Source organism: Myxocyprinus asiaticus, chromosome 45 (assembly GCF_019703515.2).
Source record: "Myxocyprinus asiaticus isolate MX2 ecotype Aquarium Trade chromosome 45, UBuf_Myxa_2, whole genome shotgun sequence".
Lineage (NCBI taxonomy): Eukaryota > Metazoa > Chordata > Actinopteri > Cypriniformes > Catostomidae > Myxocyprinus > Myxocyprinus asiaticus.
In genome coordinates this window covers 19,081,979-19,098,290 of record NC_059388.1, presented here as the reverse complement: position 1 = coordinate 19,098,290, position 16,312 = coordinate 19,081,979, and the positions used below count along the sequence as shown (strand labels likewise).

General features: G+C 37.6%; 1 protein-coding gene and 1 long non-coding RNA gene across 2 annotated transcripts in view; one reads left to right on the top strand and one right to left on the bottom strand.

Moving 5' to 3' along the window:
- Window positions 1–16,312, top strand: part of LOC127435007 (uncharacterized) — a 47,943-nt gene that overhangs the window by 1,134 nt on the left and 30,497 nt on the right. The window contains exon 2 of the long non-coding RNA XR_007896111.1: window positions 557–659. This is a non-coding gene — a long non-coding RNA (uncharacterized LOC127435007). The remainder of the gene's footprint in view (window positions 1–556; window positions 660–16,312) is intronic.
- The window catches only part of LOC127435005 (twinfilin-1-like), a 16,461-nt gene continuing 718 nt past the window's right edge, over window positions 570–16,312 (bottom strand). The window contains exons 2-9 of the mRNA XM_051688100.1: window positions 16,138–16,215; window positions 14,467–14,645; window positions 11,811–11,906; window positions 11,635–11,739; window positions 6,420–6,545; window positions 5,998–6,148; window positions 5,645–5,766; window positions 570–3,382 (exon numbers count right to left, since the gene is read on the bottom strand). Of these exons, the coding sequence (XP_051544060.1) occupies window positions 3,215–3,382; window positions 5,645–5,766; window positions 5,998–6,148; window positions 6,420–6,545; window positions 11,635–11,739; window positions 11,811–11,906; window positions 14,467–14,645; window positions 16,138–16,215 (1,025 nt within the window). The 3' untranslated portion in view covers window positions 570–3,214. The remainder of the gene's footprint in view (window positions 3,383–5,644; window positions 5,767–5,997; window positions 6,149–6,419; window positions 6,546–11,634; window positions 11,740–11,810; window positions 11,907–14,466; window positions 14,646–16,137; window positions 16,216–16,312) is intronic.

Sequence of the window (16,312 nt, the reverse complement as noted above, 5' to 3'; positions counted from 1 at the left end):
TGTGTTTTTCGAATATATTTCCAGAATGTTGGAAGACATTGCTTTAAATGTTCACAAGACACTTTTTACTCCAGTAAATATTTGTCAAAGTAGGTTTATTTCTGAAAGTCATTTTCTGTTTAGGCATATGCCTTAAAGAGGCCCTATTATGCTTTTTGGGATTTTACCTTTCCTTTAGTGTGTAATATAACTGTTTGTGCATGTAAAAGGTCTGCAAAGTTACAAAGCACAAATTCCACGCAAAAGGGAGTTATTCCCTCCCACAGACAACACTGCTCAAGGACTACAAGAAACAGCTGGATTGTAGTCCATCCATTTCTTCCATAAAGTATCTAGGTCACAATGTAACACATTTGTATAACACTGGCCTAAGGGCTATTTTGGCCTGCCTCAAACAAATGTACTTATAGCAGAGGCCAGGATGAGTTGGGTTAGTGTTGTTGCCATGTCAAGAACACACTGTTTTATTCACTGCAAAAGCAAAACATCTTTGTTTGGACTTCCAAAGGCAGATGAATTGAAGAATCAGTCGATAAAATGTATTTTAATTATTTAGCAGTACAACCACAACCAGTGCCGGATTTTCAAGACGGTTACTCCTGAAAGACGGTGCAGTTCCCACTTTGTTGGGACAATTTGGCGCTTCAGGATCACAACCTGTAAGTAGGCTTGATTATTTGTTGATTTATCTGCTACCGAGAGTTCAAAAGCAGAGTTTTGTGTTGTAGCTATGGTGTACACCCAGTGCACAGCTGTAGGCCTCTGCTAACCTGTTAGCTAATGTTATTGTGTTGAAATAGTTTTGCTAATCAGCTGTGGGCCCACTTTTACCTACAATTGTGTAGAATTATGCAGATTGTTTGTCATTCTTACTATCATAAATAGTGATCAAGTGTGGAGATGGATTTATTTTTACAAACGGTCATTTTATGTCTGCAATCCACAGTAGTGGACTGCCAATGTAATGTTATTGTATTGGTAAGGGTTTACTATTCAGCTGTGGGCCAGCTTTTACCTAAAACTGTGTAACAAAATAGTAGATCTCAAGAAATCTCAGAAAGGGGGGCTTTAAAGAGACAGGACCTAAATCAGAGCGTTTGAGCCAAAGGACGAAAACAGGTTTAGCAGAAATGTACAGTATGAGAAAAATAATGTGTTTTTTGAACATTAAAGCATGTAAACCTATTCTAGTAGACCCTCAAAATAAAATTATGAACCTGTAAATGAGCATAATATGGGATCTTTAAAGGCTTCGCTACAAAAACGCTTTTAATCATTTCGTTATTGCCCAAGAAATGTAACTTATTCAGAGTAGCACCATATTTGATTTTTGTCAGGAATTAAAACGAGGCTGTGAGAGATAGACTTACAGTCTCTTCAATGGGCTGTACAGATGTCTAAATTGGCGTTCAGCTGACAAAACATTGAAAATACATCTTTCCAAAAATTTCAGTAGACAAAACACACGAGTTCCAGGACCTCTATACAGCACGTCTTGAAAGAGACTGCAAGTCTATTCCTCACAGCATCATTTTCATTACTGTCAAAAATCAAATACTCTGAATAAGGTCTATATAAGATACAGATCACTGAACACAAGCTGAGCTTTTGTGACAAAATGCCCCAACAGCAATCTATAATTATAGCACTCAAATTCTAAAACAGGAAAAACTGACAAGATGACTCCAAATTTATAGGTATCTTCAAATCTTTTTATTTTTCTCTCCCCCTTTCTTACACAATGCATAGAAAAAAAGACATTTACGGCTTTGAACTATAATGATTCCATTCAAGACTTCATTATACCCTCACATAAGAGACATGTTAGTAGTGGTTTGCCTGTTGTGAATCAGTAGATGGAACTCTGGGACATTTAGTCCCTTCCCTTATAAGTGGCTTCAATGGCATCCCAAATTAGATGCTAAGTAACCTTCATGCACTGTATACATTAATGTGGTTGTGAATGCCATGAAATGGAGGCCAAAAACATTTGCTAAAACAGAAAAGATGGCCATAAACACTTGAAACCGTGGACACTCATTCCAAGATGTTAGACAACAACATTATCTGGACATACAGCTGTACAGGCTTAGAAAAATAGTATCTCTGCAGGTTTAGTCTTCACTAGAAGAACGTGAAAAATAGCTAAGATGCAGAGAGCATCGCTGTTTCTGATTTCTGTGTTATGATTGGTTCCTCTCCAAACTCTATAATCATCTCTCTATAATTAAACATTCCTACATTAAAAATCACAAGTTTTAAGACTTAATACATGTTTTAAAATAGGTATAAAGGTATTGGAACATTTTCAGCATGTTACTCTTGGCAAATCCTTCATCAAAAATGCTTCAGAGGCTGTCAGAATACTGATTAACTTTGTCCTAATGTGACTTATTTGGTCACTCTTTAAGAAGGCCTGATTTTCAACTGGAACACCAAACTGTTTTATGACCTAATCAATCAGAAAGTTAATTTATAATGCTTGCAACTCATAAAACATAGCTGAACTTCTGACCTTCCTGATCAGGGTTGTTCAGTCACACAGATTCATGGATTCATGGACTCTAGTTAAGACCAACCATGGACTGTTTAACTTTCAGGGCTTGTTTTCCAAATATAAATCAAGCCAAATCTTGGCATAAACTACCCTGTTCTGAAGATAATCTGTCAGACAAATATTAACCCTAGTCCTTAGCTAAAATGTAATTTTACTGGAAAGCTACCATCAAAAGTGCGATTTATACATGGGCTAGACTAGATATCCGTTTATGAGAAACCGAAGGTTTTTCTTAAAAATCATAATTTTGAGCAACTGATATCTATATCTGGAAAACAAGCACTAAATGGAGTGTCTATTTCAACAATATTGCACTGTGTATCAATCTTCTGGGCTAAAGAAACAAGTCAATCTACAATATGCAGGTAAACAGTGTAATAGTGGTAAAACTATCACCAGGAACATCACAGATGGCATCCTTGAATGCAAGTGAAAGCTTTGTAAATACATTCTCGTGTACCGCAAGCTGTCTTCTTCATATTGCAAGCTACAATATGTAATTTCACAGGCTTAGTGTTTTACTTTGTGCATAGATCAGTCTACAGGGCTGTGGTCTACTTGACTCTAGGTAAACTGGGGATTCGGTTCAAGGACGGAGTTTCATTTGACTAGGTGGAATGTACCACTGTCTTGGAGTAGGTTGGCGGTGGAAGAGGTTTAATCGTCATCAACACCATCCCCTGGTGCCCGTGTGATTCTACGACCACCCTTCTTCCCAGTTGGCCCCTTGGGTTTGGCAAAGGCTTGCTTGTGTGCATGCTGCTTGGGATGGACCTCTTCGTACATGTAGTCACTAGTCAGTTCATCACCATTGTCAATCTCCAACTAGAAAGAGATTTACATGAGAAATTGATCAATTGATGAAATAATGGCCAATTGAAATAATGGTACAATATTTACCCAAATGGCCCATTTATACTTCCTGACATGCACCTCTCCAAAAATGTAACAACGCGTTGCGTTAACGCAGCTGTGATTAGACCGCTTTGTAACCAGACACTGTCCCCCAGGATCACAAAAAAAAATAAAAAAAAAAAAAAATATATATATATATATATATATATATATTTTTTTTATTTTTTTTATATATATATATATATCTCTAAGGTAGTGCTGCAATTTCTTCAGGTTTATTTTAAGATCTATGCATCGAATAAATTGATCAGTGATCGTGTCACCTTGTATTTGGACTTTGATACTTTAGTTTTTCAGGAGCATCAACTGTTTTTATATTCTGTTTATGTTTCATAAAGTTACAAGTAAAAACGCAACAAGAATCAGTTTACAACTTATAAACTCCCGGTTTCCCAGGGCTTTTACTCCATAAATATTTGGTATGTGAGTGACACAATATTTGTTGTATTCTACTTGAGAACGTTACAATTTGTATGATGTTTTACATTTATATTTACATTTATTCATTAGGCAGACGCTTTTATCCAAAGCGACTTACAAAAGAGGAATAATACAACATAAGCGATTCATCTTAAGGAGACAGTATATATATATATATACATCGTTTTTTTTTTGTTTTTTTTTATGAGTGTATGGTCAAGTGCTCATGGAAAAGATGTGTCTTTAGCCATTTTTTGATGACAGAGAGGGAGTCTGCCTCACGGACAGAGTTGGGAAGGTCTTCCACCAACGAGGTACAGTGAAGCCGAAAGTCCGAGAATGTGATTTGGTGCCTCTTTGTGTTGGTACAACAAGGCGTCGCTCATTTGCAGACCGCAGGCTTCTGGTGGGAACGTAGCTCTGCAGGAATGATTTTAGGTAAGCTGGAGCAGACCCAGTGACAGTTCTGTATGCCAGCATCAGAGCCTTGAACTTGATACGTATGATTTGACCATATGTTTGACAGTATGGTGTACAATAAAAAAAATATATATTCCATAAGTTATGAAAACAGAACACTTCTAATTTGTCAGCAAATTAAAAAAATACCTGTTTAGAGTTGGTTATATTGCTAGCTTATAAGTTTGTAAGAATCGACTCAAGAGCAAGCATAAAGTGTATGACTGATTTATTTTGGCAGGCAAAGTGAATAATAAATAATATGTACCTTAATACAACATACCAACTAATTGTAATGCTACAATAATTTAATAAATAATTTTGGATCCACAAATTACATTGCTTTTGTTTTTGTATGAAATGTATAATTATTTCAGAAATAAAGACGCTTTCTCTCAGTACACTAGCATTTTGTCTCTGTACTCACAAAATGACACAAACACACCAACGCAGAACTATAAATGCAAACCACGTGTTGGCCACTACGTCCTAGGTTTGACGAAGAAGTATAAATCCGCCTTTAAATTTGTGTACCTATGCAAAGTAGGCCTACTCAACAATCACATAATATGGTAACAAATATTCAGTATACACTACCAGTCAGATGTATGGTCACATTTGATTGAATTTATATATCTCATGAACTTAAAAACCTTTTTTTGTTTTGTTTTTGGTCACTATATAATTCCCATACTTTAATTTCAGTTATTTAATAGCTTTGATGACTACTTTTATCCTAAAATGTGGAAAATAGTAATAATAAAGAATGAGTAGGTGTGTCCAAACTTTTGAATGGTAGTATATATCCATAAACAAATTGTAAGATGATATAATTAGCTTCTGTGGAAACTGGAAGTTGAAGCCACTGTAGTTCTTTATAAAATGTATTTAATTACTTGTGGTTTAGAATGCGCAGACAAAATACTCTGACAAACTTAACGTTTGCTAGTGTTCAACGGCAGATGCCTGGAAGCAAAAGCGTGTCAGTTCTTGGAGGTAATAGTAGCCAATTATTTTGATGATAGGCTTTATGTCTGGCATTTCAGAATAACCAGAGCAACATTTCAGATGCTATGCTATGCGCTGAGATTGTTTATATTCTCTGAGCAAATTATGAATTCATTGAAGCAAAGTCAGACTTTTTTTTTACTTTTTCAGACTTTTTTAATTACTATCTATATTCCTTTATAAATTCTATAGGAATATATTCTGTAAATGTACTTCCATCAGTTAATGCTCGTCTTCTTGGCATAAAACAGGTGTATGGAAACCCAGCCAATGATATAGGTTTACCTTTTTAGCTATTTCAATGCCCAAGTTTTTCTCCACAGTGTCTATGAGAGGGTTCTTGCAGCTTGAGTACAGCATTCTCTCTTTGATGCTGCAATTATAACCAGGCATGGAGTAGATGAACACTGCAGAAACACAAGCACACACACACACACACACACACACACACACACACACACAAACAAACATTTACAAACCCATCACAACATTTTAGACTGTTTAGACACCAAAACAGCAATAAACACTGTTGCATCTTCATGGGTTATATCCTATATAAATATGTAACAGAGCCTAATAAAATGAAATCAATATACATTTTAATTAATTACAATGAACATCTAATATGCATCTTGTACCTGTGGACTCAAGGTAGTCTCCTTCATGGGAGTGTTTGTAGAGGAAAAAGTGATATCTCGCCGCATCTTTAGGGATCCTTTTCGGCAGGTCTCTCAGTTCCGTAGGGGTTGTGCTGGACAACTTGATGGATTCTTTAGGAAAATCAATTTCCTGTTAAGGGAATAGACACAATCAATAACTCTCTTTGAACATGTATTCGGAACTACTAAAGGTATTTGTGTCACATGAAGTAATGGGTTATACTGTATGGTTAGGGGTCAACCCAACAGGTTCTTAAATAAACGTGGATCTATTGCAATTTAGACGAGAGCAATATCAGTTTTGCCTGTGAGTTACAGAAAGCGAAGCATGAAAAGGATGGATAAGATGCTATTGTATGAGTTGCTGGGAGTGGTGTGTGTAGAGAAAAGGCCTGATGTACCAGTTGAACGTAGTTAATCCTCTTCTCCCTGAACTGCTCCAGGGCCTGAATAGCTTCTCTCTGCATGGGGAACGCCACACCCTGGAGAGTCTGCTGTTTTGTGTCAACATGTATGTCTGTCTGCAGCTGAAAACATTTACACACACAAACCTTATGCACTGACCTTTGTTCACTAATGCAGTCATGGAGGCAGTTAAATGATTAATTAGGAATGGCTGTGCAATCCAATCATTGAGATTTTAATTTATAAACAGTATTGCTGCACTGTAAGTAAAATTGTGTTCATATTTGGGGGCATGTTATATGATTGATGGAGTTTAAGATTTCAAAATGAAAATATTTTTTCAATATTCCAATATTTTACTTCTGCTGTTTTGATGCCTTCAGACTAATTTGATTAATTCAAACCAATGTCCATTTTGTTAGTTAACAGTCACTTCTAGGCACTTGGTTAAAATTTAACATGTATGACAGATGGTTAATCCGTCACTGCTTACTACCATACAAAATGTAATCATGGCTATGAGGTAGTGGGCAACTGTAACACAAAAGAAAATTACAAAATGTAATCTTTAAAATACGTAACTAACATTAAGAATCTATTAACATGAGTATTTAGTTAAAAACAATAATAAATCATTATTCTGAGGTATGCACTTTTTTTGAGATAAAGTTGATAATTTATTTTTCAAGAGTTACAACTGCCATGATGGCCATTTGTAACTCTGTGACTACTTGTAATAAATTTAACATTATGATCTATTTCATCTCATAATAAGTCTAATGGTTACTTTTGCCATAAATAAATGCATCTTATACCAAAAGATAATGATGATGAAGATGAGAGGCCTTGCACTGGCACTCCACATTCTGTGTGGCCCACACTGAATGAACCAACTGCTTCATTTCATCCTGGATTTGAACCGCTCAATACATGCAATCTCTCTTTCAGCAAATTAATAAAGACAAAACATCACAAAGCTGCTTTCCTGTCCTCTCATACATGTAGATTAGTGTAGTATTATCTTCCTCCCACAGCTGCTGCTCTGGGGGGTTACAGCCAGCGCTCTGATTGGTCGAGTTCAGCAGCCTGTCATTTTAAAACAGCCAATGAGCCATTTAAGTGTCACAGCATATCCTTTTATGGTTTAAGGGTTGGCAATCCATATACACTGCCAGCAGCGTCTTTTTCAATTGGTTCCAGGAGTTGGTTCAAATGAGAGCGTGCATATGAGCTTTCTGGGACTGAGCTACTCTATTTTTAGTCGGTGTATGTTTGATGCTATGTTACATTATGTTTATGTTTTAAGCAGACGTTTTCCTACCAGAAATCATGTTAATAATGCAGGATTTGACTTAAAGGGGGCAAAGGGAAAAGTGCATGGTTATATGGGAGGCCATAGACATACATAATAGTTTTGATATGGTGGTACAAAATTTTTAAGCATTTTGCCCATCAAACAAAAAATTTATCACCATGAAAAATGCATGGATGTGGCATGGGTAGTAAACTCTTTTAATTCACAATGCAAAATCAATGTACTGCACTAAACTATCCTGGCCTAATGGCTCCAAAGAGTAGCCTCCGCTTGAACAGATCCATAGTTTTGATTGACTGAACAGCTGAATAGATCTGTTATTTTGTTCTTAGTTCAGTGCTTCCAGCATGGCTATTTAGGAGTGGCACTGGCCACATACCGTTTCTGCAACTCTACGGATGTATGTATGTATGTATGTATAATGTACTGGATATACAGTTGTGCTCAAAAGTTTGCATATCCTGGCAGAAATTGTGGAATTTTAGCATTGATTTTGAAAATATGACTGATCATGCAAAAAAACTGTCTTTTATTTAAGGATAGTGATCATATGAAGCCATTTATCATCACATAGTTGTTTGGCTCCTTTTAAAATCATGATAACAGAAATCACCCAAATGGCCCTGATCAAAAGTTTACATACCCTTGAATGTTTGGCCTTGTTACAGACACACACAGGTTTAAATGGCAATTAAAGCTTAATTTCCCACACCTGTGGCTTTTTAAATTGCAATTAGTATCTGTGTATAAATAGTCAATGAGTTTGTTAGCTCTCACGTGGATGCACTGAGCAGGCTAGATACTGAGCCATGGGGAGCAGAAAAGATCTGTCAAAAGACCTGCGTAACAAGGTAATGGAACTTTATAAAGATGGAAAAGGATATAAAAATATATCCAAAGCCTTGAAAATACCAGTCAGTACTGTTCAATCACTTATTAAGAAGTGGAAAATTCAGGGATCTCTTGATACCAAGCCAAGGTCAGGTAGACCAAGAAAGATTTCAGCCACAACTGCCAGAAGAATTGTTCGGGATACAAAGAAAAACCCAAAGGTAACCTCAGGAGAAATACAGGCTGCTCTGGAAAAAGACGGTGTGGTTGTTTCAAGGAGCACAATACTAGTTGACCCCTCTCCAAACATAGCGCTTATGGTTGTGACCATAAAGCTCTATTTTGGTCTCGTCACTCCAAATTACAGTGTGCCAGAAGGTGTGAGACGTGTCAAGGTGTTGTCGGGCATATTGTAACCGGGCTTTTTTGTGACATTGGCTTCTTTCTGGCAACTCGACCATGCAGCTCAATTTTGTTCAAGTACCGTTGTATCGTACTCCTTGAAACAACCACACCATCTTTTTCCAGAGCAGCCTGTATTTCTCCTGAGGTTACCTTTGGGTTTTTACGGATGTCACCTTGTGTGTCTGTAAACAAGGCCAAACATTCAAGGGTATGTAAACTTTTGATCAGGGCCATTTGGGTGATTTCTGTTATCATTATGATTTAAAAAGGAGCCAAACAACTATGTGATAATAAATGGCTTCATATAATCACTATCCTTACATAAATGACTTGATTTTTTTGCTTGATCAGTCATATTTTCAAAATCAATGCCAAAATTTCACAATTTCTGCCAGGGTATGCAAACTTTTGAGCACAACTGTATATACCGAACAGCCACAACATTAAAACCACCTGCCTAATATCGCGTATGTCCCCCTCGTGCCACCAAATCAGCTCTGACACATCGAGACAAGGACTCCACAAGACCTCTGAAGGTGTCCTGTGGTATCTGGCACCAAGACGTTAGCATAAGATCCTTTAAGTATTGTAAGTTGCGAAACAAGTCCTCCATGGATCGGACATGGCCTGCCTTCTTCCCATAGTGCATCCTGCTGCCATCTCTTCCCCAGATAAACGACGCACACGCACCCGGCCGTCCACATGACCTAAAAGAAAGTGTGATTCATCAGACCAGGCCACCTTCTTCCATTGCTCCATGGTCCGGTTCTGACATTCACGTGCCCATTGTAGTCACTTTTGGCGGTGGACAGGGGTCAGCATGGGCACGCTGACCGGTCTGCGGCTACACAGCCCCATACACAGCAAGCTGTGATGCACTGTGTGTTTTGACACCTTTCTATCATGGACATCATTATGTTTTACAGCAATTTGTGCTACAGTAGCTCTTCTGTGGAATCAGACCAGACGGGCTAGCCTTCACTTCCCACGCGCATCAATGAGTATGCGGTTGTCCTGCATACCGGAAACACACCACAAGACCTGTCGTTTTGGAGATGCCCTGACCCAGTTGTTTAGCCATCACAATTTGGCCCTTGTCAAAGTCACTAAGATCCTTACGCTTGCCCATTTTCTTGCTTACAACAGATGAAATTCAAGAACTGACTGTTCACTTGCTGCCTAATATATTCCACCCCTTGACAGGTGCCATTGTAACGAGATAATAAATGTTATTCACTTCACCTGTCAGTGGTTTTAATGTTGTGGCTGATCAGTGTATATATATATATATATATACACACATACATACAACAGTTAGGTCTGGTCCTCCAATCTGACTGGAAGAGAGACGTTCCTTGAGTGCTGATGTCTCAGAACAGCAGTAGTCAGACGCTTCACTCTTTGCATCACTCCGCTTTTGTTCGTGGCATTCTAAACTAAAGTGTAAGAGCAGCGCAGATGTGTAAAATCTAGATATGTGTCTTTTAAATTTTCCCTGTGACATTAAAGATTTTAGCCTGCGGGTGGTGACAAAAGACCATTTATGTGTGTTATGAGCAAGTTGAACTAATGTTCATTTCAGTCAGCGCTGCCAGTCAGCGAGTGGTTTCTTTGAAGTCATCTGCAATTGGCTCACTCCATGATCGCTTGGATTACTACTAGACTACAAATGGGAAATACAGCTTCAGCATTAAGGCTTATCACAGATGAGAGACACAACAGAAGAAGTAATCAATCACATATGCTCAAGGTGCTTATCTACCGGAGTTTCCGCACTGGGAGCAGAATTCAGATGTAAACAACATTCAACATGGCGGAGAAGAGAAACAAACCAGCTACCATAAAATACTCAGGGAAGACCCCGCTCTGACGTCTATTTTTTACACAGAGAAAATTATCTTCAGCAAGTTGACTAACACTAAAGATGAGGAATAGAGTTAAACAGCTATATCTTTACTGTTCATCTCTGCTTGGGAGGCGCAACAGACGCAGGTAATCTCAATCGCTCTCTCTCCCCCTTTCTCTCTCTCAAACAAATACACACGCACGCACACACGCACACACACACACATCCTTGTTTCTCCAATAACTTGTTAGAAACAGCCCAAACCGTCATAACTAGTTCTAAAGTGATGTTTTCGAATTAGTAACGAAGGATTAGGCGCATCGTTTGAACTAGCAATGGCAGATCGTAATCTGTGGCGTAAGAAAGTAGTTCCATGCACTAATGCGTTTATTTGTGACAGTCCTCAGTTTTCCCTCCTTGTTTTATTTACTTGTTTGTTGAACAGTTGTATATAAGTAATATCACTCTCACAATCGTGCTGTATGGCCCTAAATCAGCAAGGCTGTGATTACCTACGGCTGCGGCCGAATCACAGCCGTGCTGATGTAGGGCCATACAGCACTCATGCTTGTGTGATATTGCTTAAATACAGTATATACTGTATATATACACATACACACGTGTTGTTCAATTCACAAACAATGAGGGTTGTTTTGGCAACAAAAAAATATATATAATGTTCGTTTTCCTATATACTTGTTGTTTTTTTGCCTGAGGTCATAAAAGCTGGACTGACGTGGTTTTTGCCTTATTTTAATAAAGGGCTTGCCTGACATGTACACCTATGCAGTGCTTATGTTGATGTCGGCATTACCTCACTGAGTTTGATTTGCCTCAGTTCCTCTTCTGCTGCTGTCAGGGGAAGAGGTGCTGCTTGGGAGGTGAGATACTTTTTATAGCCATTTAGAGAGACATCATCCTGTGCAGAGAGATGCATTAGTAAGGAAACCTATGGCAATGATCCATTCATAGAGGGTTTTTCTTTAATACCTTCACTGTGCCAAAAATCTCCTCTTTAATGTGTCCACCACCAAACTCTTTCTTCAACGTAGCCCTCGTAGCAGCATATAACATCTTTTGTCGAACCTGAAAGGACAATTATGGGTTGTTTAGAAAATATTCTATTAAAAAAAGAATCTGATGAGTGGTCTTGATAGAGCAGAGTTGTTATGAATCATAGATCAGTTTTACAGCTTTTTTGGTATAGGAGAACTGCGCAATTTGACTCTAGATCAGCATGAAAGAACGACTGACTCGGGTATGATTGGGACTCTTGAACGGAGGGAGAGAATTAGAATTGCAAATTTCGAGCACAAAACCACAACTGCTGATCTTCTGTCTCAGGTCACCCATGCTTTTCATAGAAATGTAATGTACAGGGGGAAAACAACATGAGATGAGATGAGATAAAAATCCAGAGTTTTTGTCTGAATTTATGGTTTCATTCTATGATCTTGCCTAGCTGGGACACTATCACATTACATACAGGTGCATCTCAATAAATTAGAATGTCGTGGAAAAGTTCATTTATTTCAGTAATTCAACTCAAATTGTGAAACTCGTGTATTAAATAAATTCAATGCACACAGACTGAAGTAGTTTAAGTCTTTGGTTCTTTTAATTGTGATGATTTTGGCTCACATTTAACAAAAACCCACCAATTCACTATCTCAAAAAATTAAAACATGGTGACATGCCAATCAGCTAATCAACTCAAAACACCTGCAAAGGTTTCCTGAGCCTTCAAAATGGTCTCTCAGTTTGGTTCACTAGGCTACACAATCATGGGGAAGACTGCTGATCTGACAGTTGTCCAGAAGACAATCATTGACACCCTTCACAAGGAGGGTAAGCCACAAACATTCATTGCCAAAGAAGCTGGCTGTTCACAGAGTGTTGTATCCAAGCATGTTAACAGAAAGTTGAGTGGAAGGAAAAAGTGTGGAAGAAAAAGATGCACATCCAACCGAGAGAACCGCAGCCTTATGAGAATTGTCAAGCAAAATTGATTCAAGAATTTGGGTGAACTTCACAAGGAATGGACTGAGGCTGGGGTCAAGGCATCAAGAGCCACCACACACAGACGTGTCAAGGAATTTGGCTACAGTTGTTGTATTCCTCTTGTTAAACCACTCCTGAGCCACAGACAACGTCAGAGGCATCTTACCTGGGCTAAGGAGAAGAAGAACTGGACTGTTGCCCAGTGGTCCAAAGTCCTCTTTTCAGATGAGAACAAGTTTTGTATTTCATTTGGAAACCAAGGTCCTAGAGTCTGGAGGAAGGGTGGAGAAGCTCATAGCTCAAGTTGCTTGAAGTCCAGGGTTAAGTTTCCACAGTCAGTGATGATTTGGGGTGCAATGTCATCTGCTGGTGTTGGTCCATTGTATTTTTTGAAAACCAAAGTCACTGCACCCGTTTACCAAGACATTTTGGAGCACTTCATGCTTCCTTCTGCTGACCAGCTTTTTAAAGATGCTGATTTCATTTTCCAGCAGGATTTGGCACCTACCCGCACTGCCAAAAGCACCAAAAGTTGGTTAAATGACCATGGTGTTGGTGTGCTTGACTGGCCAGCAAACTCACCACACCTGAACCCCATAGAGAACCTATGGGGTATTGTCAAGAGGAAAATGAGAAACAAGAGACCAAAAAATGCAGATGAGCTGAAGGCCACTGTCATAGAAACCTGGGCTTCCATACCACCTCAGCAGTGCCACAAACTGATCACCTCCATGCCACGCCGAATTGAGGCAGTAATTAAAGTAAAAGGAGCCCCTACCAAGTATTGAGTACATACACAGTAAATGAACATACTTTCCAGAAGGCCAACAATTCACTAAAAATGTTTTTTTTTATTTGTCTTATGATGTATTCTAATTTTTTGAGATAGTGAATTGGTGGGTTTTTGTTAAATGTGAGCCAAAATCATCACAATTAAAAGAACCAAAGACTTAAACTACTTCAGTCTGTGTGCACTGAATTTATTTAATACACGAGTTTCACAATTTGAGTTGAATTACTTAAATAAATGAACTTTTCCACGACATTCTAATTTATTGAGATGCACCTGTATGTATCTCTACAGTTGTCTCTGATTCACTTTGTTATAACAAGTTATTGTGTCTAAAGTAACTATATCTAAGACCCAATAAAATTGCTTTCCAAGTGCAGTTTTCTTCACAACGTATTTCCTGTTGAAATAAGAATTTGGGACGGGATATACCGGAGGACTGGAAATGTTTATTTTTAGAAAGCATTTGACAAAGATCTGTGTAGTGCAACATCATAAAGTGAATTTTCAACAAAATTAGGAGTACACCAGTATGTAGATGGCCTCAACACTAACACACAAGGACTAAAATGTTTATTTCATAGGGACTTTATATCCATATAGCTCTACACATTCTGTTTTATTACAGCATATTTATAGACTGGATTAATGTGGACAGGCTTAACGGGCAACCAAATCTAAAGTAAACAGCTTTAAACCAGTGATACTATATATGGAGTGGATGGATTAAAATGCATCAAGTGGTGTCATCTCATGATTTCCATTGGCCTAGTATGAGCTGCAATAAGACAACAAGATTCAAACAAACTGTCATCGCAATGGTAAGACAGGTCTGATATGTATAAAAACACTCACTGGTGAGTGATCTGGAGACCAGGCCAGAAAGATCCACTCATAACCCTGATTATTGGTGGTGTCCAACCTGTAGAGGAGGTATGAAGGCATGTCATCCTCCACGAGAGGAAGAACATAGCTGTCCCATTCTTGGTCCCATTTCTTGGCAGCTCGTTTGCTTCCGCCAAGAACTAGCTTCTCTACAGGAACACAACAGAGGAAAGGAGTGTGATTCTCCTGTTACCATATATGAGTAATAAAACTAGCTATTCAGTTACCTTTCAAATGTACTTTGTAATCTAGTATTTTCAGTATGTTTGTTCTAAAACAATAAAAATGCAAAACTAACTAACTACGGTTAGTTCAGCTCTAAAAAAATGTGTACTGTAATATGTAAATACATAGTGGCCATAAAAAGTATTTAGTAGGGATGCCCCAATGAATTGACTGCCGATATTTATTGGCCAATTATTGACCAAATTAAAACAATCGCCATATTAGTTATTAGCATGTATACGCCGATATGAAAAACCAATGGTTTCTTTATAATTAATTAATAACACACTGTAAATCTCTGTGAATTCAAATGCACAATCCAGAAATAATAAAAGCCATAATATGTTGAAGGGTTGGCACTCCTAACAACATGTAATATTACATATTTGTTCTTTCTCATTTTCATGCCAATGCGGAAAAAACGGCATAAAAAGATGTGGCAGTTGTGAAATTACAATTTCGCATTTTCTAAACCTTAAAAAAATGCTGCGTTTTAAAATACAGACAGTATTCAGCGCTTCAGTAAGCGCTGTGTGAACAAGCGGCACCCTCTAGCGGTCTGGACCGCATAATCCATTATACTACCAAAATACAGAATATAAAAAAAAGGTTTTGATCCTTTGATTAAAACTTTTTCTTCTTCCATGATGTGGTTGACATTTACGTGGAATTGCCCAACATATGCATTGTTTGAATTTGTAATGTTCTTTTATATACAGTACATACATGTAAACTGTGAGTTCTGTTGTTCTGAACTGCAAAAATGTTTTATAAGTACAAAATAAATGTCTTTCATATCAATCATCATATTTAGTTAATCTTTTTTATCTTTCAATTTGGCACTCTTTTACATTTTGGCCTGTGTTCAACAGATCAAATTCATGTTTAGTGAAATGTATTTGTGTTAGAACAGTAAAAAAGCTTTTGTACCTCTTTCTAAAAATGTAAGCATAATTCCAAAGTAAAACTGTGATCTGATGAGAAAAAAAAAAGTGCCAAAATATCGATATCATTACTGGCCTCTATTTTTTTTCCGTTAAAAGCGGTATTGGACAAAAATTTTCATATTGGTGCACCCCTAGTATTTAGACACTTAAACCATGCATAAAAAAGAACGAAGGACATTTTTGGCATTTATTTTAAAGAAAGAAGTTTGAAAAGAAGTTTTACAAAAAGAAGTTTGTAAGGTTTCAGATTATAACACAACAGATATATTGTTCAAAATTGACCTTACTTAATATAGCCACTAAAAATGACTGACTAAAAAAAATTGAAGCTAGTTCTGAGAACAGTCTAGCATCATTTGTTTGATTGTTTTGATATGTTGTATCTAATAAAATGACATTCAGACATTTCTAAGTGTGACTTAGGTGACCAAACACTTTCTTAGGGCACTGTATGTAAAACTGTTCTCACCATTTTCAATCACTACTTTGATCAGCCGATATTCACCATTCCGAGCCCTTGCAAAGATTTCTTTCACTTCCCCGGTAGCTGTGAATAGAAAGAACAGAGTGAGAATTTTAAGACAATGAGACCATTTATTCTGGTCTGAAACAAAGCTGACCATCTCTGGATGAGTGAAGTGAAA